The sequence below is a fragment of the Oenanthe melanoleuca genome, unplaced genomic scaffold (genome assembly GCF_029582105.1).
Source record: "Oenanthe melanoleuca isolate GR-GAL-2019-014 unplaced genomic scaffold, OMel1.0 S019, whole genome shotgun sequence".
NCBI lineage: Eukaryota > Metazoa > Chordata > Aves > Passeriformes > Muscicapidae > Oenanthe > Oenanthe melanoleuca.
The window spans coordinates 1-25,003 of NW_026612668.1; the positions used below are offsets into that span (position 1 = coordinate 1).

The 25,003-nt window shown below is 39.6% G+C and overlaps 1 protein-coding gene across 1 annotated transcript; it reads left to right on the forward strand.

The window, feature by feature from the left end:
* Positions 1 to 594: 594 nt before the first annotated feature.
* On the forward strand, positions 595 to 24,964 carry LOC130266335 (phosphorylase b kinase regulatory subunit alpha, liver isoform-like; the record flags this gene model as incomplete). The annotated part of the gene is made up of 19 exons (XM_056515641.1): positions 595 to 673; positions 2,112 to 2,246; positions 4,010 to 4,119; positions 6,472 to 6,616; positions 7,101 to 7,179; positions 8,606 to 8,769; positions 9,413 to 9,586; positions 10,704 to 10,792; positions 11,897 to 12,030; positions 13,499 to 13,655; positions 15,138 to 15,217; positions 15,448 to 15,526; positions 15,650 to 15,779; positions 16,365 to 16,466; positions 17,052 to 17,170; positions 21,599 to 21,766; positions 22,610 to 22,663; positions 24,007 to 24,207; positions 24,757 to 24,964. Coding segments are annotated over 19 exons (2,373 nt in total), but the record flags the coding sequence as incomplete, so codon positions are not given.
* Positions 24,965 to 25,003: the final 39 nt, after the last annotated feature.

Here is a 25,003-nt window from a genome sequence, read left to right on the forward strand (position 1 = left end):
TAGAAACATGTACATGAACCATGAAACGCTGACTCTCAGATTTCAGGACCTTTTTTTTTTAAATATAGCTATGCAATTGTCTGTTTCTGATCAAGCTGAGTAAATTGTCATATAGTCTGGATATATGGTTAGGATACAGGAGTATGCCCAGGCTGACTTGGCTGTTCCAGAGCCAGGATTTTGGGCCATTTCAGCTTTACTAAGCTATTCCTTGCTCTATGGCATGATGTATTACTAGCCAGACACAATAAAGTCAGACTAGTTATAAGAAGCACAAATATCTCTGTGAAGCTACAAAAAAAAAAAAAAAAATCACTTTCCTGGTGAAATTATGTCAGTTGCTGTAACTCTGAAATAGGATTTCTGAATGCAGATTGTGTCAGTCACAGCCATTTTCGTGTTGTTCCAAAAAACATTGCAGACATTGTTTTTCTTGAATGTACTGCTTAGTGGATAGGGTAGACTGACCAGGCTTTGAGTCCTGCTGTCCTGAAAAATGTGAAAATTGGTTAGGATTTATTCTATATGTCAGAAGCCTTTTGCTTAAATTCTGTTTGTTTCCTTAGTTTTTTCTTTCTTTTGCATTTGTTCTAGGGATTTCTTGCTGCAGGTGAAATTGATCCCTTAAACAGGAGATTTTCCACTGGATTTAAACCTGATGTTGTGGTACAAGGTGAGGGAATTTCGGAAATATTCTGTGTGAATTGAATCATGTGGTGGCAAAGTCCCTTTGTACAGGAGAGATTAAAGATGTGTTTAAAAATAATGTGGATTTTTTTTTTGCATGGGACATTGCTTTGATGACACTATTAGAAGGAGAGTTTGTTTTCCTAGCTGCCTTTTTCCAGGAGGTAAGATCAGGTTTAAGACAGTTTTTTAAAAAATATATTTGTTAAAATTTTTAAAGACTTGTCTGGAGTTGGAGAATGGCAAACTTAATCTTGTAGTGAAAAGGAAGATCTTGGCAGCTTCTAGAAAGAAGCAGCAGGACTGAGAGGAGATGGATCAGGTTAATTAGGTTTCATTTAGCTCCTTTTCAGAGGAACCAGAGCACACTGGGTGCTGAGGTTCCCTGTATAGAGAGGTGAGGCACACAGAGTTAGCAGTTTTTGGCTGCTGCAGGGAGTAGCCTCTTTAGTTTGTGCAAGAACAGCCAAAACCAAAAATTAAGTAGAGAGCAAACACCAGCAGATCAGGTCTTAAAGACTTTTCCAGGGCATATACTGCTCTGAAAGAGCAACCAGCTCATTTATCAGGAGCAGCCTTTGTCAAGGATCCTGTGACCTGGGCTGGTGCTTGTTTACCCCATTGGTGCCTCACAGGAGTAGCATTTCATTATTCTGAAATGCCTCATTGCCTATAGAAATAGAAATGTTTGCTTATTTTTAGCATCTTTGGCAGGTATTCACAATACAAAGAAGGATACTGCATTATTATTCCGAAATCAGTAAGACACTTATCATGGGCAAAACCTCAGGTGGGACAAGAGATGGGTTCTGGGCCTGGATTGTAGATTTCTCTCATTAGGGAATTTTATTTTTTTTTCTCCCTACCTCTGCCATTTTGTATCCTCCAAAACATTTATTGCTATACAAGTGACAGCACCTGTTCCCCAGTGGTTTGGCTGCATTGCTATAATGTGCTGTATTAAAATAACAAAGATTTTCAAGTCATGTTTCCCTTTGTTCTGTGGGGGGAAAACCCTAAAAAACACTGCTAAAAGAGACTGTGTGTGATCCAAACTAGTGGTACTCAAAGAAATTAGAAGCAACTGATTAAGTCCCCAAGAACCTGCTTTAACCTCAGCAACTCTGACCCTGCTTTGAGCAGTTCAGTAGAGACCTTAGAGGATTCTTCTGACTCTTCTGACCACCGTTGTTGTCCACAGTGGACAGGAATGGCAAGAAATCCTGAGAAACAGAGAATTAAAATCTGTCAGGTGTCCTATTGCAATCCCTTTTGATTTCATGAATCCAAAAATTAAGAAAAAATGAGGCCTTTGTGCCTTTTTAGTTAACTTAATGCATATGTTGAGAGTTGACAGTAGAAACAGTCAGTTAAAAGGAGTAGAACATTGGGTTTCATTTGTGTTTTTGTTTTCTGTTACACAGTAACTGTTTTGGCAGAATCTAATCAAATTAAGAATCTCTTGCAAGACCGTGGAATCAATGTTCAGAGCATTGCTGATATCCATCCACTCAGAGTGCAGCCAGCTCGCATCCTCAGCAACCTCTACACCATGCTGGGTAAGTATTTCAGCATGGAAGCCCCTCTACTGCCAGGCAAGGTATTTTTTTAAGAAGCTTAACCAACTTAGAACTTCCGCCTTAAATAAGGGACTCAAACAGAGGGAAAAAATTACCTTATTAGAAATGGTGACAAAAATACAAGTTTCCCTGTGCCTTTGGAGTTAGACAAAAACTGACTCTTCTTTTGTCCTCCAGAAACTACTTCCACAGAGAAACTGGTTTTTGAAAAAATGCCTGGAAAAACACAGAAGAAAAAAATCAAATATTTTTCCTTCAAGAAATCATTTGAGTCTGGAAACTGGGCAGTATGATTTTTATTTTTCCAACAGGCAGTCTGGGAAGTTTTCTGCTCCAAATCAGGGAAGCTGTGCTGCTATCAGCGCATCTTTGGGCTGTCAGGTTCTTGCTAAAGTTCCTTGCAACCTGAGCTGAGATAAGCTGGTGAAGCTCTCTGTCTCTGTTGCAAACCCAGAAGCCTTTAGGGCTTTTCTAAACACAGGACTTTAAATACATTCCAGTTCCTCATCAGTGGCTCTCAAATCCTGTTTTTCTCAGAGCCTAAATTGACTTAAATAAATGCCCCAAAGCTCTGACTGGTTCTAGTTGTTACATCTCTTCATAACCGGTTCTTGATAATCCTTGCTGGAATTATTTGGTGGAAAGTTTGTTACATGTATTCCTAATTTAACTTAGTTTTACTTCTTCAGGCATGCCAGCAACTCATGACTCAGAATTGTGGATACTGCTATAAAGTGGAATTGAGGTGGAGTGACTCAGCACTGGTAGATTCCTTTGCTGTGTGGACAAGGGGAGCTGTATCCTGCTTCCCTCAGTCTGGAGCATGTTCCCATGGCAATTTGGTTACAGATAATGCTGAGCTTCTCATAGGATGAACATTTTTTTGTTGTGGTGGGTTTTGTTTGTAAGGTTTGGTTTTTTGTTTTAACAGGGAACTTTTTTGGAATCATTCAAAGTAATGGGGCCTTCAGATAAATTTTAGAAAGTTTGCCCTTCACATGAGAAATTGTATGTGTTTGTTCTGCAGAAGAATCTCGTGCTTCATCTCAAAGTTCTTTTAAAAAAATGAAACATTTGCAGGGCTTTGCTGAGACTTACATTAATTTTATTATAATTCATAATAGCTTTCTTTCACTGGGGGGGGCAGGTGAGTATTATGATTTGGTACATTGCTTTTAACAGTGACTTCTTTGGGGATGTTCACACACATGGTTGTTTGGTTCTTACTCCTCATGAGCAAGATTCAAGTCAGCTGCTGGCTGCAGGTGCAAAGGTTGTAGTGTGGATCATTTGCTAATAAGTTCTGCTGAGAAAAGTGAAGCTTATTAAAGCCTGATGAAAATCTGTCATTGTATTTGGATGTACTTTGTGTGTTGATTTAGCCTGCAGACATGAGTTTTTAAGGTCCTATATTTGAAAACATTGGAATTTCTGGGTTATGTTGATGGCCTTGTTTATCTAATATAACCTCTCCTGCCCTTTGTGGTAGGGAAGCTTTGGATGCTGAGCAATTACTGTAATTATAAGATCAAATCCATGGACAGTCAGGCCAAAATTTTCATTTTTAATTAGTCCTTTGAAGGACTCTGGCTTATATCTGCCAGTTTGTAGCCTCGCGTTTTGTTACTGGTTTTCTGCCTGACTGGTATAAGTGGAGTAAATTTTCCTGTCTAAAGTGGTGATTTTGAAAAACAATATGGAAAATGTTAGCTGAGATTCTTTTCTTCCTCTTTCCTTTCCAGGCCGGAACAAGAACATGAAATTAAGTGGCCGACCACACCGACACATCGGAGTGTTGGGCACCTCCAAGCTCTATGTGATAAGAAATCAAATATTTGCTTTTACCCCTCAGGTAAGCATGTAAAGCTGTCAGGAAAATCACTCCTTTCTTAATGGCATATCATTAGTGAAGCACTATGCTTTTCCCTGCTGTCATTGTACCTTAGGTAGAACAGGGCTGACACAGCAGATGTGCTTTACTTTGTAGGGTTTTTAAGAGCATGGGATGATGGGATGAGTGTGGTAGAACTGCTGATAAATCTCTTTTCTGTCATACAGAGTCTGGTTTCTTTGGCTTCTGGATTAGGAGAACATAGTGAATCAATACTACAAAGTTGTTGCTGATCTCTGCCCACACCAACATTCTAATTAATGAAATAGTTTCTGCAGAAATAGATCAGTTAATGTATCTTTCTACCAATTGGTTTGATGAAAAACTCAGTACATGTAAGTCTGCTAAATACTGTAACCCCTAGGAGGTGAAGGTGTGATCTTTCATTATATTGTTGAAAGGGTCAGTAGTGCTGAGAAATGGGTGTTCTGTCTTTTTCTGCTCTTCAGTGTTTTTTTCAATGTTGCTGGAAGTTTGGATCCTCATAGAATCAATGGCTCCTATTTATACATTTAATGAAATGCAACACACTTATTTCAATAGAATTATTCCAGCACTTGGTACTAGATGGCCGGGGACTCACCTACTCCAAGCATGTACAACTGATGCAGGATAAAGAATGCATCCACCTTTCTAAAGAGATGTTTGACTAAAGAAGTCTTTAAACTGCAGCTGAAGGCATTCAGTGGAGTCCGTAGAAGGCTTCTGTACCGCTTCATAATGTCCAAATAAATCAGATTTACTGCAAAAAATGTAGATCCTGTCTCATTCTTCCCCATGTCAGTTGATCACGAGCAGCTTTATAAAATATCAGTTGTTGTGTTACTTCCCTGTACCAATTTTCACTTTTGCAAATAAGGGAAAAATTCCTTAGAGATTTGATTTTTTTTCAAAATACATTTTAGTTCACATCTACTTTATAAGTAGGACCCAATATTCCCACTAAAATCTTGCACATATCAAATAAGGAACATACTTACTAGAATATTCCAAAATGACATTTAGCTTTACATTAGCAACACAGTGACAGTTCTTGCTTATTCCATGAAAACCTCCATAACATTTTCCATTGTAGTTTGAAGCCAGACAGTTCCCTTGACTTTTTTTTTTTTTTTGAGGTGGATGGAGTTAATGTTTAATGTCACCTTCCTAAGGTTAGCAGTTAAACCATCTTGTTGATCTTGACGAGTGTCCACAAATTTTGTGATTTTGTCATTTGTATTTCTTTATCTTTTCTAGTGAAAACATTGATTAGGTGTGGGGCAAAGGCTGACTCAATTCAGATACAGTAATTCTGAAAAATTTATTAATAACTACCTTTTGAAAACAATTTTAAAAGTAGTTCTGCTTCAACTAATCTGTTGAGATTGGTTTTTGACCATCTTACTTTATCATTTTGTAATTATCTTGGCTGTCTCATATTTTCTTTGTTGTCCTTTGCTTTCACATACTGGAATTGGCCTTTTTAAATGGCTCTTCCTTTTTAAAGGCAGGCAGTGTTTCCTCATCTCTGGATTTCTGGGACCTATTGTTCCTAAATTACCAAAGCTAATTGCGAGTGGCTCAAGGATTGTTTTGGCTAGTTCCTGATTCCTTCTGTGAAGAAATTTCTCTGGATTTTGTCAGCTTGAACTTCCATGTTCTTTATGCACTTACCCTCCCCAAGACTTATGGGCTTCCTTAACTTTTGTTTTGTCTGCTTTGACATACTTTCCATTTTTTGTCCAGCTTCTGTGGTTCCAGATCCTGAAGTAGCCATAATAGTCTCTTACTGTGGTTCTTGGCTTCCTGCTGCAATGGGAGCAGCACTTTGTCATTGCACATTTCATGTACCTTTTTTGCTCAGTAACTGCCAGTATTAACAGAGTTACAGAGTTTCTGTATTCTGCTTGACTTTCACATGGTTCCCAAGAGACATACAGTTACTGGCTCCCAGTCCTCAGCATGCACTTGAGTCTGTTTATTGTTTTTGTTGCTATTGTTAGCTTTTTTTTCCATATTTAGAGTACTTCCATCTTCCAGATCATAGGTCAGTGTAATTGGTCATTGGGAAGATTCTGCTTCATGGCTGTGATTGCCTAGGTTTTGTTTGTATGGCTTACTTTGATGGACAGTCTACAGGCGGAAGAAAATGGACTCTAGCACAAGCATGGACTTCTCTTTCACTGTCTGAGGCCTTGTTAGGTTAATTCAGGTTGTTTGTGTTGTGTTGAGTAGCTCATATGGCTTTTGTGAATGATTTAAGGGAAGAAATAGAAAAAAATAAGGAAAGCACTGACAACTAACTCTATGTTTTGTTTTTCTCTTCTCTAGTTTACTGACCAGCACCACTTCTATCTTGCTCTAGACAATCAGATGATTGTGGAGATGCTCAAGACAGAGCTGGCTTACCTCACTTCTTGCTGGAGGATGACAGGGAGACCAACCTTGACATTTCCCATCACCCACACAATGCTTGGTAAAATTAATTTTCTCTGTTTCAAGCAGAGTAGATCACTGCAGGAGAATAGGATGGATGTTGGTTTGAGAGGAGACAGGTAGCAGGACTTCTAACATCAGAAGTATAGTTTAATTTTCTCACGTGTATACTGAATCTAGATGACATGGTAATATTTAATTTTGGTTTTACTCCCTCTTCATATGCTTCCATCACCCCATTATCTCCATGCTGTTTCTGTCTAAAGAAATTTCGTATAAATCCCTTTGGAACTTGTCTTGAGGCGGGTTGGCGTTTGTCTTTGGAACTTGTCTAAGGGTTGTGTTTTGTTTACTTATTTGTCTGGGACTTTGAATAAGATAGTATTGATAGAAGTTGTGGGTTCTGCTTTAAATTTGCCTGATTTGCATTGTAGACAACACCCAGTAATTAATTCACTGTATTTGGATGTGATAATTTAAGAATGTGTGGGTGAGCGTCAATTCTTCCACTATTCTTTTTTTAGTTGATGATGGTACTGACATTCATCCAGCAGTTCTTGCCACAATAAGAAAATTAGAAGATGGTTATTTTGGAGGTGCAAGGTAATGTCAGAATCGCCAAATTATTATCTCTATGATTTTTAAAATTAAATCCTATAAAAGTCTCAGTTTTGAACTTGTGATAGTGCACAGACTTTGTACTAGAATTCTGCAGAGAAGGAAGTTTCAGCTTTAATTATTATGTGGCAATCAAATGGTAGCTGAACCTCAGGTGCAGTGGAAAAGATCTGTCTCCCAAAAAGTGTACCATGTCTGACTGCCGTTAATGGATAAAGAAAACAAACATAAAATCTTTGGAAATATGAAATCTTGACTCTGGCTGGGGTTTTGTTATTAAAAAGTAAATTACCTTCACAGTTACTGGGCATGATTTAAACATTGATTACATGTAGTACTTGTTAGCTGGTGTGTTCCGTTCATCCATGTGTAAAATATGCTGTCACAGTATCTCCCTATTCTTTTTCTACTTGCCCTCTCCATCAGTATCTTCCTTTGGCAAGCAAATATTGTCATGGTTTAAATCCAGTCAGCAGGTCAGCCCCACGTGGACATTCACCCACCCTCCCCTTAGTGGGACTCTAGAGAGAATTGGAAGAATACAAGTGAGAAAACTTGTGGGTTGTGATAAAGAGAGTTTAGTAAATAGAGCAAAAACTGCACATGCAGGCAAAGCAAAATGGGAAATTCATTCACCACTTTCCATGGGCAGGCAGTTCAGCCATCTTCAGGAAAGCTGGACTCCATCAAATGTAACTGTGCTTGGGAAGACAAACCTCTGTATCCCTGAATACCCTCTCCTTCATCCTTCTTACCCCAGCTTTATATGCTGAGCATGACACCCTATGGTATGGAATGTCCCTGTGGTCAGAGGGACTGTCTGGCTGTGTACCCTCCCAGCTCCTTGTGCAACCCCAGCCTGTGCTGCTGGGGTCAGGTGGGAAGCAGAAAAGGCTGAAATGCTGAGTAAGCCCTGCTTAGCAGTAACTAATACACCCCTGGGTTATCAACACTGTTTCCAGCACAAATCCAAAGCATAGCCCCATCATTAACTCTTATGCCTAAAACCAGCACAGATGGTTTAGCAGTTCTTAGTGAAAAGACACTGCCATTCATGGAGCCTTCTCAGCCCCAGTTTCTTATGCATTATCCTTGGAGCTCAGGTCTTTGTTCAGGGTCCCTCTTCATACAAACATACAACACCCTGCATAATTAGGCTTTGAGTTAGGCCTGTTACCATAACACAGTTAAAATCAATTAATATCTACAGCAGTAAGTACCCAGCTGGATCTGCCACTGTTGTTTTCCTTTTTTATTTTTCAGTGTCAGTTTCTGTGGCTTTATAGTTGCCAAAGGTAGATTGAGCATTAGGTTTCAGAAATTTTGGAGGAGTTGTTGGAAGCTAAGTGAACATTAATCCGTATCAGAATGATGGATGTTAATGCTCTTTGGCACATGTTCCCTTTTGCAGGGTGAAAATAGGCAAGCTATCAGAATTTCTTACCACCTCTTTTCATACATATCTGAGCTTCCTGGATCCAGACTGTGACCTGAAACTGTTTGATGACCGTAATGACGACTGTCATAGTCCTGACAGTGAATATGGAGACTACCCAGCAGATTTCTGTGAGAAAGGTAGAGTGTTTTTTCACTTGGTATTTTTTTCTCTGTCAAGTTCTATCAGCAGAGCCTGGGTTTGCCTACACTGCAGAGTCTGTTCTGTGCACAGCTGATGGTCATTTGGTTTTCTCTTGCATCCACCTGAGGACAGGACCTGCAGGACTCAGTTTTGAGAATGAAGTCATGTGTGTTCTTCCTGCATTTGTATTATGGTATTGGCTGGCAGCTGCTACAGCAAAACTGAGTCTGGAGAGCCAGCAGTTGTGAAGGTGTGGAAGAGGTTCGAGGGAAGTGGACTGTGAGGATTTATGGATAAGAGCTTGTGTGGAAGAAATGATAGACTCTTAGAATCATACAGGTTGGAAGAGACTTTTACAATCAAGTTCAGCTGTTTTCTATCATCTTACCAGATCTACCTTCTGATTCCTTTCAAAGGCAAAGCTAGCTTCTAAATCTGTTTTCAGTGTAAAAAAATGATTTTTTTTCTTTTGTTTCAAATTTGTTTGGCTTAAAAATATTTTCCTCAGACTATTTTTGCATATTTGAGTGCCCTTTAAAATAAGCAAGAATATAGTGGTGTGTTTGAATAAGAAAATGATAATATAAATAGTGATTTTACCTTTAAGAAACCTGTTTTTTTTAATGTGTGTTACACTAGATAGCCAGGATGAGCTGGATCAGTATATAAATGATGTCCTGCAGAGCACAGCACTGAAGTCATACCTGCCTTCAACTTCAAACACAACAAGTCAACCTCCTGTGTTCAGTGCAAACCATTCCACAGAGGAAATACTGTCAATAATGGCGAAGACAAAGGGCTTAGAAGTTCCAGGTATTTCCCCCTCTTGTTTATTTCGTGATAATAATTTAAAAATCCGGTTTGGCTGCTACAAGGGGTAAGTTCAAATATTTAAAAATTATACCTCTTGACATACTTGTGCCACTAGTTCTTTCTGTATAGAGAAGGAACAAGAAATTCCTTAAGTAGTAAGAATGACTGAAGCTGTTATGTTCCCACAGTATCTTGTGTCATGGTGTATACACAGAAAACCTGCAATGAAATGTAGCATTTAATCAAAGTTAATGTTATGGAAGCTGCTACAAGCTTCTTAGTTGGATAGAATTTTAGAACCCAAATCAGTTAATTAATTGTATAAAGGCAGACAAAATGTGCTTTTTAATTTTAATAAAGTTGCTGTGAAATGAAATGTTTCAATACAAGAAAAACATAAATATTCACGCGTACTTTCTAAATTTTTAAGAACAAATGAAGTAGAGAGGAAGCACAGTCTTTCTAATTGTGCTGCATTTCTTATAGCCTGATTGGAGGATATACACCAAAATAAGACTTTGGCTGAATTTGTAAATAGATTCCAATATATGCAGTGTTTTATATGTAATACTCAATGCCCTGGTCAATGGAAGACTTCCCTTCAGCGTAAATTAATAACTTCCAGGCTTTTCTGTTAGTATTTTCTACTGTCTTTCATGTTCCACATCATCTGATCCTCCGTTGAATTCAGCATATTAAGTTAACAGAGCATTAACCTGCCTTTAGCATTATAATTTTAATTATGAAATCTTACCAGTTAGGTAATTTTCTCCACTCATTTCCTGTTGAAATGTTTAAAACACTTGGCAGGGTCAGGTCATTGGGCTGCTGCATTTCAGAGTCGTGGGCCAAGTAAGAGGGATCAGCTGAGCATGTAGCCCCTGGGCCTTTGGCATGATGATCTCAGAGCAAACCTGCAAGGAAATAAGGTTCAGAACATGAGCTTGTCTCAGAGTTCCATGCACAGCATCTCAGAAGCACTGCCTCTGTATTTTGACTCTGTGGATATTTCTGTTGTTTTTACCTAGTCAAGCTGCTTCATTTAGGTGGTTTTGATTTTCATGTTACTGAAAAAGACTATTTTTTTTCTTTCTGTTCTGGTGACTTTGTTTTCCAGCCATGTCTATGTCTCTTCCCACTAAAGTTCTGAACACACACAGAAAGTCTCTGAATCTTGTTGATAATCCTCATTTCTTTGAGACAAAGGTAAGGTGTGGGAATTTTTATGCTGTTTGTGGTTTTAGGATGCAATGCTGTAGCCCTCCCTTGTGTTATCCTTCCAAACCCTGTGCCAGGTGTTACTTTTCTTCACAGACTTCCAAGGCTTTCCCTTGTTTTGAAAATTTTTTTTTTGGCTGGATTAAGGTTTTTTAGTCAAATAGGCACTATTAAGTGGAAAGTTTTTAAATGCATGTGTAAAACAGAAAAGAACATAGTAGTTGCTTTATTTTTAAAAGCCAGAAGTTAAGTCATCGTCTTTAGTTCTAGCTGATCACAAGGGGAAGCACAGGATGTTCACAACCTTTAGAGAAGTTTTCCAAGAAATGTTACTTACAGTAAATCTGAGCAAGAGGGAATTTGTCAATGTCCTTAGGGTACCAGCCAAATCCCAGCTCAAGGCATGAAGATGGGGTTGTGCTGGGCACTTTTTTTGTCTTGGTATTTGTGGCCAGCTGCTGAGAATGGCTAAAAGAGATTGTGTCCAGCCTCCTGAAGGATTCTGCTCTGCACAAGGCTCTGTTTGTGAGAATGGTATTTTAGGATTGTATAAATTGCTGAACAGCTTGTTAAACAAAACTTCTTTTCATCCAAGAATTCACCATAGGATTATGTCATCTGATTATTTGTCATTTTACTTTCATAATCTTGGAAAATTTATAATGGCAATATCTGCATTCATAAAGTGCCACTTACATACAGGTTAGAGATGGAACTCAAAAACTTCTAAATTATTTCTATTTGAAAAGAAGACTATCTCTCTGCTTTTCTCTTTGTAAGTAACATAAGATGAGAGGTAAAGCATGAAGATGATTCCATTTTTTTGTTTTGTAAAAAAAAAAAAACTAGATACAAGGTTCCATTCTGGGAGTTGTGTTTCTTGGGATTAATCTCCTCTCTCTCCCTGCAGTACCCTGGTAAGAACTAAATGATGTGTCTGTATTTCAAGTGCAGAGCTTTGTTTCAAGTCTGTTGTGATTTTTTTTAATGGGAAGTTTGAAGTTACGGGAAGTTTGAAGTTACAGGAAGTTACAGATCTGCTGCTTTTTTGAACATCATGTCTTTTAATTTTTCATCCATCTTTGTTATCAGGACTGTGAAAATGTTTTGCACTTACCTAAAGATGCTCATGGTGATTTGGATTGCAGGAAGCTCGTTGATCAGCTGAAGGAATGTCCAACACTCCATGATCAAGCAGATATCTTGTATATTTTGCATATACTTAAGTAAGTTGTAGTATGAACTTCAGCATCTTTAAGTTTGGTCACAGGTATCTGATTATTCTTATGCAAAAGGTTTCCACTGTTCAGGTTGTGTTTTGAGGGGATAGTGGAAATATTTTGTGCTTTAACAAGCTTATTTTCAGTTAGTTTGATTACATGAATTATTTGGATACAGAAGAAGACTTGTGCAAATTTTAGAGTTGATTGGCACACAGTTGCAAATACATAAAGTCTCCAAGGCTCACAAACTAGATGCACAAATCGTTTCCACGAATGAGAGCACACACTGCTCTATTTGTGGTACTCCATTTAAAGTTCACAAAGATTTGGTGTGATTTTCATACACAAGAATGAAAGTGGAGGGAAAATTCATCTTGTCAGTTTCTAACGAAAGGCAAAATGCAATTTTGATGAGTGTTCACTATTTTTCCTCTAATCCCTTTGCATATTTAAGTATACAACTGGCTAAAATTTGGTAAAACGTTCTTGGAAGTAGTCTGGACCCGTCTGCTGGGGTTAGTAAACATCTGCTGTTTAAATTGGTTTGATGTGAACAAAATACAAATACAAACAACAGAATCATCTTCTGAAGTGTGTTTATTGAGCCTTTTTTTTCCTGTGCAGGAGAATACTGCTGGAACCTGTCAGGCAGTTAGCTTTTGGTGCAAAGACAAGTATGTGTTAATCACAGATGGTCTGGTCTTCCCTACTGCTACAAAGACTGCATTTTTGTTTATTTTAGTCTGTCTCCTGTGAGGACCTCTTCTTTGATCTTCTTGATTTCCCAGGCAAAATGTTTAGCATCCTCTCTAAAGAGTGAAGGAAATCCTATAAAAATTATGTTTTGTTGTTTAACTGCATCTAGCACCAGTAATTTCACCAAGAGAGACTGTTGGGCAGGCAGATGGACCTCTTATGGACTCTGTCAGCAGGAGTTGAAAAGTCATTCTCTGACACTTCAAAACAGGACCACAGAGAAGCTATAATGCACTGAAATTCAGAACCAGGAGAGGAACAGAAATCTCCTTTGCTTTTTTCAGTAATGGCATAAGCAACACAGAAGTTTAGCTAATAGCTAAGAAAAAGGCTAAAAAATTCCTCTGAAAAATCTCAAAAATGGGTGTAGTCTTCAGCAGTACTGAAGATATTATTGAATTCTGGTCTGAAAAAGCACTACATGGAGATTCCTCCAGCAAACTGTCCATGTGAATGCTCAATTTAAAGTCTAGTAGGAAATCCTTCAGGTTTTTCAAGTTGCTGGCTCACAGCTGAGTGAGTGCTCAAATTAGTGTGAAAGTTCCTGGTATCAAGAGGATTTTGTCTACATGTAATCAGTCTGTGGTGAAGGCACAGATGTCCCATTTGGTATTTAATTCTGTCACCAATGTGAGCAAGGCAGTCAAAATCCAGCTGCGTGGTAAAGTTTAGCGTCTTGCCTGATGACAATTACCTCCTGTTTGTTTTGTGGCAGAGGTGCTGACTGGGACACAGAGCTGGATGGACAGTATGGTGTCACTGTTCACTGCCTCCTCAATGAGCTCTACAGAAAGGCAGGCCTCAATCAGGAATGGGGCTTAATCCGTTACATTTCTGGCATACTCAAAAAGAGAGTTGAAGTCCTGGCTGAGGTATGAAATACAAATAATCCTGTTCAGCTTCCTGCTTGGGAACAGAGATAAAACTACCAGTTTGCTGTTGGGGTTTGTGTTTGCCCTTCTAGTTTTACTTTACAACATACATAGTGCAGCATTTTTAATTAAATATTGTTTGTTTTTCTGGTCTAGAGTCTTACTACATCTTTATCTTTCTGTCTGTCTGTACTGCAAACTGCTAATGTTGGCATGGACTGAGAATGTCACACTGTAAATAGTTGTGAAGGCTTAATTTCATCTCTGTTAATTGGAAAATCTTAATTGTGTGCTTTGAAAGCTGCAGTTGCCAGTGGTAATTCTCTATTGCTATTGTGATGGTATGAACCCTTTTGGAGCACTGCTATGTCAGAGTGCTAGTGATGAAACAAAAACATGTTCTGCCCATTTCCATCCCCTTGGGTGGACAGTCTGCCTTATGAATGGATGTTTGGAACCATTTAAATACTCATTACTATTAACTGGTAACAAGAAAAATCCACTGTTAAGAGTACAGATATAATTTTGATCATTACAAAAAGGTTTCCTCTCAAGTATTCTAAAAGTATTTGTTTAATTTTCTATTAGTCCCCTGCATATTTCTGAGGAGCTCTTTCTGTAATTCCTTCCTGGCCACTTTCAAGGCTCTCTGTCACATCTAGGATGCCTTATTTAGTGACAGCCCTGTCTGTGGGGAGCAGTTTGTGATAATCACTGTGCATGGTACTTCATTAAGCACAGAACTTTTTTTCCTTCTCAAGACACAATGGATGAGCAGTACAGACATGCTTACAAAAAGCCATGTATGTTAACTTGAAAAGGTATTGACAAAGAATTGAGGAGGAGGAGAATAGAGATGATCTGTTTTCTTTCATGTTAAGGCAGTGAAAATAGACTCTTCAAAATCAGAGGAACACTGCTCTGTGATGTTTTTTATTCAGGATACTAAAACAGGTGAACTGAACACCCACTTTTAAAGGAGGTCAATCTAAAAGAGTAAACATTGGGGAAAAGTACCTATTTCAGAATCAATCAGGAATGTCATGCAGTATTCTGGTGTTTGTTTTTGGAGATATATTAGTATGCAGGGTTTTTTTAACTAATGCTTCCAAACTTTTCATTGATTAAAAATATGGTTGTCTTAAATAAAGAACAGAAGTTTATCATATGATAAAGGATGAAAGCCTTTATTGATCTGCAAGCCCCACTAGAGTTCCTAATCTAATCATTATGCTGCTGATTTCACTGAGCAGGGAAACAGGCCATATTCAGCCTGGACAAATGCTCATAACCCTGTTAACCTCAGGAGATCTTTGGAAACTATTTAACAACCTTCTGCTTTATTTGCATGTCTGGTAATTAGTAGAAATGCATTTGAAAATTGCTGAAGAAATGGAATTAATTTTATTTGGTGAATTAAAAGCCATATCACTTCCACGTGACTCAGAGAAAGATCTCTTGCTTTTTGTCCCCTTATGATAGGCATGTACAGACCTTCTGTCACACCACAAGCAACTTACAGTGGGCCTGCCACCAGAACCCCGTGAGAAAATCATTACCACGTAAGTTGGAGCTCTGCCTCAGGCACAGGCTGCCCTTCATCTTCCTGCTGGTCCCATTCTGCTGCTATTACCTTATTTTAAACCTTACTCCTTGCTCTCAAAAGGATTTGCAGACACCCAGGTAGAACTGTAGGCACCTTTGTTCTGGGTGATTTTATCCTAGTGCTTGTTCAAGAATTTAATAGCTGGTTGTGCTGAGTAACTGCTGCCTGTGGTTTGTCTTCTCACAGCCCACTGCCACCTGAGGAGCTCACCGATCTCATTTACGAAGCCAGTGGCCAAGACATCAGTATTGCAGTCCTGACACAGGTATGCAGCCTGTGCAGAAAGGCTTCTTGGACTGTGCCCAGTGCTGTGCCAGTGTTTGCTCTGGGACTGGGAGAGCCATGAGGCCCCACTCTGACAGGTGCATTTGTGGGTTTGTCCTTACAGGAGATAATTATGTACTTGGCGATGTACGTCCGCTCGCAGCCCAGTCTCTTTGTGGAGATGCTCCGGCTCCGCATTGGTCTGATAATCCAGGTCATGGCCACTGAGCTGGCACGAAGTCTCAAATGCTCAGGTAGGAAGCAGTTTTATTGTAAGGGTACTTATGGTATCATTTTTGCTTCAAACCTTTGTGATTGATCTTTCCATTTATGTGTGTTAAATCCTTTTATTGACCTCTTAGTTCATATGTGCAGTTACAAACCTTGAAAATCGCTTCTTTTTGACTTAATGGAAGATTTCTCTCCCCCCAGCACCCAGTTATTAAAAAAATATCAGAAGATATTCTTTATGGAATAACTCTGTCTCTGGAATATTTTAGATCCACATGTCATTTGCTGTTGGGAGATGGCTGTGATACCTTTCCAAGTGATCTTGTTCTATAAGGGAGCAACTGCTTTCTCATCATGAGCTTCAGTGAATTTTTGCACAAGCTATGACATAATAAAGGTTAATGCAAATAGTGTTATTTTTGTGTAGGGTTTGTTGTTTAGTCCTGAAATATATTTTCTTTGAAATGTAACTACATATTAATTTTTTTAAAGGAAGGACTAGCCAAAGAGTTAAATGTGATTGAAGTTCATTCAATTTCCTTAGTTGGCTTTATAGCTTGTTGTCTTCCCTGTGACATTTGTAATTTTGTTTTATTTTGTTTAATTAGGTGAAGAAGCTTCAGAGAGCTTGATGAATCTAAGCCCCTTTGATATGAAAAGTCTCCTACATCATATTCTCAGTGGGAAAGAGTTTGGAGTGGAAAGAAGCTGTAAGTTGTTCACTTTTATATATTAAGTTAAATTGTTTTATAAGTGGAGACCTAGTCTTTATGCATATAAAATAAAGGTATAGGTAATGTATGAACCATGGGTGACCAGTGCATGTATATGTCTGCTGTGAAATAAACAAAACACAGGAAGCTATCCTGCACTGAAATAAGATTGTATCAAGTTTTCAGTAATATGAAGGCAGACTTCTAAAATGAAGAAATTTTATGGAACCAGAACAAAAGCCATTAAAAGGTCATATCTAACCTGCCTTCAAGAAGCATGTCTTTGATGCCCACATATTCCTGACTGGCACATCAGCTGTCTCCTGGGCTTTCTGTAAACCTGTTGCAATTCTGACTAAATTTACAATTGCTCACTGTCTAGGAAAATCAGTTTCTGATATCCAAGAATGGATTTAGGCCCCTTGATACAATCAGGTTTGAACTCTTGATGTGATTCTGTGAAAGGATGCTGTCACCAAGAGCATTGCACATTTCTGGAATGATTTGTGTTTAACTTCTTAGATAAAATTTCATCTATTTTTCTACCCCTAGAATGTTAAAAATGTCCATTTGCTTCTTTAGTGCGACCTGTAGATTCTTCTTCATCCAGCCCTGCAATTTCTATTCATGAGATGGGGCATTCTGGAGCAACCAAAACAGAAAGAAGTGGTATTACTAAATTGAAGAGTGAGATGAAGCAGGTGAGGGTTTTCTGTCAATGATCATCAGAAAGTACAGTTTTTCTGGAACTGTGTTATGTTAGGTGTTATTCTTGTTAAATAACAGAATTTTCCAAAGTTGCTTTGATTTTAAAACTTATCACTAAATAGAAGGCAGTTAAGGGATGTTTCCTCCAAAAATGTTCTTCCTCTTTTGTTGTTGTTTCACCTGCTGAATGTAGAAGAACTTAAAGAAAGTGTAATGCATTTGTAGCATCCACTGTAAAAAAAAAAAAAGCTCTTCCATCATGTTTAGCTAAAGAAAAGTCAGATGTACAAAAAGAAGCTTTTAAAAGTTCATTCTTGTACTTGGCCCAAGTTGCAAAACTGGACCATGTGCCTTTTGGAAAAGATTCCAAGCCATGTGGAAAAGGAATCTCGTTTTGTTTTCTTCCGGTTGTTACTTCAGGAGTGCAGGATGATTACTGCTGGAATTTATACATACATATTCAAGTTCAATACTTTAAATTGTACTTCAACTGAGTATATGGAGAGATACAGAAAACACAACCAAAATACTCTGAAATAATGTGACTGATGGTTTTGTTATGAGTGGTTTGATTTCTCTGGTTTTTGTCTCTGTTAGTAATTTTCGTTTGCTTTAAACAACTAGGAAGGTAGTGGTCAAATAAAATACATTTGTAAGAATGGTTCTATTTTTCCTCATCCGTTATTCAAACTAGAGAGAGAAGACTCCAAGAGACCTCATTGCAACCTTGCAATATATAAAGGAGGCTTAAAGGAAAGATGAAGAGGTGCTTTTTGCCAAGGCCTGTAGTGACAGGATGAGGAGCAACAGTTTTAAAGTGAAATGATTTGTTTAGATTATATACAAGGACACTTTTTTATGATGAAGGGGTAGAGGCAGTGGAACAGTGGAACAATGAAGTTGTGGATGTCCTGTCCCTGGAAATGTATAAGGTCAGATTGGATGGGGCTTTGAGCAGCCTAATCTAAGTAAATATTTGATGTTTTCTTTGATGAAACAGATTGAGTAAACCTTTAGAAAGGAGTGGCATTTTTGTATGGTCTTAACATGAAGCATTTGCTGGTGGCAGTAAAGATCAGTTAATGATTCTTCATGGGACATGGTCAGGCAGGGAAGCAGAGACACCTGAGGATCACACAATGTCTCTTGTGAGACCTGGTTGCAGTGTTTGAGCTGTGCCACTGCTGGAGCATCACTGTGGATGAAGGGTGTGAAGGTGCTGCCAGCTGTGCTGTACTGCCCTGAGGTGGCCTTGGAGGTCAGTCTGAGCAGGCCTCCCAGTCAAAAAGGGGTGTCTGGATTCATGGCCTTTCCAGGAAGGAGGAGGGACAAGGCACTAGATGGCAGCATTATTTTGTTTGAAATACAGAGGTGGGTGAGTTTGAGTACTTGGACCTCTCTTAACATTAGAAATATAGTTCCTTTGTTGCTTTCACATTCCACAAAAACTTGCTATTTTGCACAGAGGAGGAATTGGCTGGGCTTATTTTTGTACCTCCCCCTCACACGCACACTTTGCCTTTCCTGCTGCTTCCTGCCACATCTCCTGGATTCTCTGAATTACTGCCTAGCAGCTAATGTTGACTAGCAGCTAATACAATGTAATTTTGGCAGGCGGTTGGTGGGGTGCTGCAGGATACACTTTGTTGTTACCAGGAGTATTTCAAGTACTTGTACTAACATCTCTGGAAGTGTTGAGCAACTGCAGCTCCCTGTTTTGTGGCTGTTCTTTCTTGATTCAGAACCATTGAATGTGAAGGCATGGCTTGGGGGTGGGTATTTAAAGAAAAATGCTTAAAGAAAAATGCTTAAAAATTTGCCTTGCAGCTTTTTGTTTAGTGCTGCCCATCCAGTTGGCAGCCTGCTGTCTCTCCAGCAAGATAAGCTTCTCATGCAAAGAGAAGCTGGTGGGATTGCAACAAATGAGGAATGGAAGTAGGGGATTTATTTTTTACCTCGATCCCAAATCACAGGGAAGCTTTTGCTTGCATTTTAAACTGATGATTTATGCTGGGAGCTCCATGGATAGCATGGGCTGCCAAACAGGCTCTGCCTCATGGTGACCCTGAGAATCAGCAGCAACTGCTCTGGTATCAGCTCAAGTGCAGCACTGCAAGAGGCCAAGGGTTGCTGCAATTTTTCCCTGACTCCCTGAAGTTATTCTGTATCTCTTATCTTTGCACCTCTGTGCTACCTAATTTTGTCTGTGTTCTGTTCTCCTGGCTGTCTGATGTTGGTGTCTGGTTTTGTTTCACAGTTCTTTCATGAGGGGCACTCCATGTCCAGCAGCACATTTGGTTCCATGGTAAAACACTGTCTGTAGCTCTGCACCTGCTCTTCACCCAGTGTGTGTGTGTGTGTGTGTGTGCAAGGATCTTGGCTCTAGACATCTCCTCTGTCTTCTCCTGCCTAAAACCTTGTTTTCAAACCCTACCTCTTTGTCTTGTCTCCATTGGGAACCCATTCTCATTAGTAATGTTCTAATAGAAGTTGAGTCTTGCATTTAGATCCACTTAGTTCTGAAGCTTAAGCAGTTGTAGCAGATAAAGTACTATAGCAGATTTAGCTACTTGATAGTAGATTGTTACAGGTGTCTTCAGCATGTAAAAGTATGTAGTGTTGATAAATGCTGACAGCCTCTGGACAGTGAGGAACCCAGAATCCAGATGCTGAAATAGGAGTTGCATGGGTATCTCTTCAAGAAATCATCTTCTTTCAAGACAGACAACTGTAGCTCTTCTTAAGCTCTCCCTGTCTGCATCTTTAGACTTACTGTCTATGGCACACCTCCCAAATGCCTGAAAAACACAGCTACAGAGCAGGAAGTTCTGTCTGTCACAGTCAGTTTGCACTGGAAAGGAACAGCAAGCACTGGAACTTCAAAGGAACACCAAGTGTGCCTCATGGACACTAGTAGCAGTGGAAAATGACTGTTTTCTGGGGATTTTTTTTTTTTTTTTTTTTTTTTTTTTTTTTTTTTTTTGGTAGAGCTTGGCTATGTAGAGTTTATGAGCCTGCACTTTCCAAACGTGCAGTTCACAGTCATTTTCCTCCTTCCTCATTACAGGTGGTGTCTTACTTGGAGATAAGGGGATTTAGGATGGCACTTTCAGTAAAGTCCTTTCTGGGCTGAAAGTAACAGGTATCAAAAAGGAAGGAGCAAACCAGTGGGAGATCCCAAGTCAGAACTACAGTTTAATAGGAAAATTAAAATAAACTGCAGTAGTACAAAAACTCTGACAGAGTCAGAATATAACCTGACACCCAAGGTCCAGTGGTGATGTAGAAGGGTCTGGTTTTCCTCTGGAAATCCATTGGAAAAAGGCTGCCTATGATGTTCCAAATCTCCGATTATATCCAGGTGGGAATGCTTGGCTCCTCCCCTGGGTGGAGCATCTCACAATGGGATGATGTAATTTTATCAGTCATGCAGTGGGACTCAATGGCCACTAACAGAAGATACTTCCCTGGAGGGAAGATCTCGTGGAAGAGATATAGAACACTGCCCTACCTGATTTTAATAGATAGCCCATTAACAGACTATATACCTCCTGGAGTTATGAGGGATTTATATTATTTATATTATATTTGTATTATAGAAGAATAATATATATTATAGAATATATTATATTTATATTATAGAAGAGAAAAAACCCACTGCCCCGCCTAGTTTTAACAGATGGTAATAGAATACATACTTCTGGTTACATCTTGCATTGCAACCTAAGACAAGAACACAGGAGAGCACGGTCTGTGGGAGTGCAAGGAATGGGCAGACTGCATGTGTGGAAATCACAACAGCAATTTGGTGGTATTGCCCCAACTTTGAAAATTATTTGCTGCCTAATTTATTGTCCAGACCTGGTAGAGTAAAATAATAGAGCAACAAGGGTAGTAAAGAAAACAGGACTAATACTTACAGAGAGGCAGGCATGATGATTTTGTGGCTTCATTAAGTCAATTTTTAATCTACTTACTTTAATAGAGCTTTTGCATGAGGGCTTCTCTTGCTGGACTTATGAACCCCTTGATACTTTTACACCAAGCCCCATGTCCAAGTGAATCAGACCTACCTGCAGATCCCCCCACATGGCATAGCAGTGACACTGCCCTGGAAGCAGCTTGTGCCTGTTAAAGTAGTCAGGTGTTGCATTAAACCAAGCAGTGAAATTCACATGGCTTCAGCATGTTGAAATGCTTGCCTGTTTTGTTGAGCAATGATGGAAGTACTTGAGAAATTAAGCTTGTTGCAAAGGAGAGAGAAGGGGATGAAGGATCACTCCCACCCCATTATCCTGTATGACACCAAGGCCTGTATTTTTTCCCTGGTTCTGAGGTAGCATTATAACAGAAATGTATTGGCCAGGAGTGGCACTTGGGGTGTTAGAAAGCAACTAACCAAAGCTTTGATGTCCTTACAGAGGAGCAGTACTCCATCATCTCCCACCTGTACCTCTCCGACTGGCTCTAGTGGAGACATGAGCTGGGGTGACAGAAAAGGGCAGTGGCTGCGCAGAAGGAGGCTTGATGGGGCTATTAACAGGGTTCCTGTTGGCTTTTATGAGAAAGTCTGGAAAATCCTTCAGAAGGTAAGCTGACTGCTGTGGAGGAAGCAAGCAAGCTGTGACTCAGGGAGGTGGTGGGCCAGGGGTGGCATCTTGCCAGGAGTGGAAGTTGGTCGACAGGTGGAAACCAGAGTTGCTGGTAGAAGGGTGTCTCTTGAACATAAAAGGGCTCCATTAACACAAGTTCATGGTTTCTTTGGAAGTTTTTTCTGGCTGTTAAAATAAATTGTGCTTGTCTTAAATATTTCATTCTTAAAATGTCTTTGGACTATTCATAAAATCTGTCTCCTGTTTTTGCTGTGTTTCTATACCTCACGTACCCAGATGTGTCCCTCCTTAACCTGCCTTTTCACCATTTAGGTTTTGTCACTGTTTTCTTTCTACCACTTGTTATTTCTCTCCCCCAGTGGTTGACATCCTGAGGTGTGGTGTCCTGGATGTGAAACACATAACTAAATGTTGCTCTAGCAAAAATGAAAAAGATTCTTTCTTTTGTGGTCTGTTGTCTTGTTTTTGTGTTATCTTTTATTTCCAAATCCCTTCCAGCAGAATGCTCCCATCGATTTGTTTCCCTCCTTTGTGTGCTTTTGTTGTAGTGGCTCCTGAAGTGCTCTGCTTCGTTAGCTGGGCTGGAGCACAGCATGCTCTAGTGTGTCATGTCAGGCTATTTCTAATCTTTGCTAGTTACATAATAACTTCTTCAGGAAGGATAAAATAATATTTTTGTACAGGGCTTTTTGTGTCATTTGGGGGTTTTTGCTTTGCTTTGCTTTTTTTTTTCCCCTAACTGAAAGTTGGCTTATAACAGAGAATCCTTAGACTGACTTGCAAGAACTGTAATTTCTGTTCACTCTTGAAATGTTTCAGTGCCATGGTCTGTCCATTGATGGGTATGTTCTTCCCTCTTCAACTACCAGAGAGGTACAGTAAAATGCCCATGATTTTCTAGCCACATGTCTGAATGTCTGGTTTGACAATGTAAGATACAGCAGGGCCACTGTTACAGATCCTTGGTTTTACATGTAGAACATCTGGACTCAGCACCTCCTCCAGCTTCCTGGGTCTGTGCAGGTAAATTCCTACCAGGCAGACCTGGGAAGGAGCTTGTGACAAGTTTTCCCTTTGCTGAGCCTGCCTTCTGCACATCCTCACTGTCTCCCTGTGCCCACTGGGAGGCTCCAGAGAGAGCAGCCCACTGGGAGGAAGATGAGGCAGCACAGACTTGTTGGAGTAAAGCAGACACATTGCTTGCCACTTTATTTTTTTAACATGCTGCAACAGCAGGCAGCGTATTTTGGCTTCACAGTCTCTAAAGTAAATACCTGTTAAGGATGATTGTTTCAAACCAAAGCTTTGGCTCTTTAAATCCATAATATTTTCTTGCATTTTTTTTCTTAGTTGGGTACTGTCTTTAGGTGCTCTGGCAAATTTTGAATTCACATCTGTGAAACAAACGCTTGTGAATAGTAATTCATCAGTGCAAAAGTGGTGCTTGTGTGCCCAAGACTGTCTTCCTGAGTGTTTCCCTCAGATTTGTCTCTGGCTTCCTTCTTTTCTGAGGAACTGTGATAACTGAAGAGAGGAGCTGGAATTTTCTATCAAATTTAAATGTTGGGGATTGTGGCTTTTTTTTTTCAGAAAGGAGAGGTTTATTTATCCCTATTGTGTAGATAAAGAGACTTCTATTTTTAGCCTGTCAGACCTGGACAGTATCTAATTTTGCTGTTTAAAGCAATTGAATAAAATAAGCTCAAACCTTCTAAGGCAGCATAACATCCACAGAGCCATGCCAGTGCAAATTAAGCTGCTCTGCAAACAGAACAGTGGTATTCCTGCATGGCAAAGCACAGAGGTTATTTAAAAATCTCCCCTCTAAGCAGGTGGTTGTCTTTAACACTGAGCAGTAAGTTTGGCAACTCACCTGCAATGCCAGAAAGATATTTACAAGGCAGAGTGTGCGAGAGCACAGCCTGAGGAGCAATGAGTTAATGTGCCAGCTAAGCATCAGCAGCACTGTATGTAAGTGAGCTATGTGTGTTGCAGGGCTGGAGCAGGCTTCTGGACGTTGTGTAACTGTTTGCAGAATCAGGTCTAGCAACACGAAAACTTTCTGTAAGTGCTAAAGCTGCACAAACATTTTGTTCGCTTCAGTCAGTCTGCCCCCGTGTGTGGAGAGGAGCATATGTTTCAGTGCTTGCAGGATGTAAGGAGCTAGTCTTTTGGATTTGTCAGTTTGTCTTTCCATTTCCATTCAAACTTGCCAGATGACCCCGTGCGAAATCAAGTTTGCAGTGCACGTGGAGTCGGTGCTGAACCACGTCCCTCAGCCCGAGTACAGGCAGCTCCTGGTGGAAGCTATTCTCGTCCTGACCTTCCTGTCCGACATCGAGGTGAACAGCATCGGGGGCATCATCCACGTGGACAGAATCGTGCACATGGCCAATGACCTGTTTCTGCAGGAGCTGGTGAGCTCAAAGGGCACTGGGGGGGAAGCCTTCTCCTTTCAAAATTATCCCCAGCTCTTTTTTTAATGTGCATGATGAATTTGATTTTGTCCTGGCTCTTCCTCCTTTGTCTCTGACAGACTAAATCACTTAAGTATCTTCTGGAAATATATTTGGGAAAACTAATGTAAGAATCATGGGAGATTTAAAGGGAATGAAGTTGTAGTGGCTAACTAGCTCTGAAGTACAAGGTAGATTGAAGTGAAGTTCTGCTTTATCAAGGCATTACTACTACCAATATTTGAGTAATCCCACCGATTCCCCCCAGATGACAAAGATCCATGAAGTTATATGTTTTTCATTTGCTTCCACTGATCCAACTAAGTCATGTGGGCCCTATAGTAATCCTGATTAAGGTTTTCATGAGGGAAAAGAGAATTTTCAATACTTTCATTGAAGTGCTTTCAATGTTCAGCACAAATAAAATATCATAATGTGGTGGGGGTTTTTTTTCAATAAATAAGCATGCATATCTAACATTGCTCTACTTCTTTGCTTGTGTCTTTACAGAAATCATTTGGAGCTACTGGTAGTATCTTGGAGAAAGACACAGCCACAGGAATTTGCCACTATTTTTATGACAGTGCTCCCAGCGGAGCCTATGGCACCATGACTTACCTAACAAAAGCCATAATTATTTATTTACACGATTTTCTGCCCAGCACAGGCTGTGCAATGCAGTAAATGATGCCTCACATGGGAGGGAAGGCTCAGAGGCTCTTCCTCTCAGTTCAGTGTCACAAACCCCTTGGTTGGT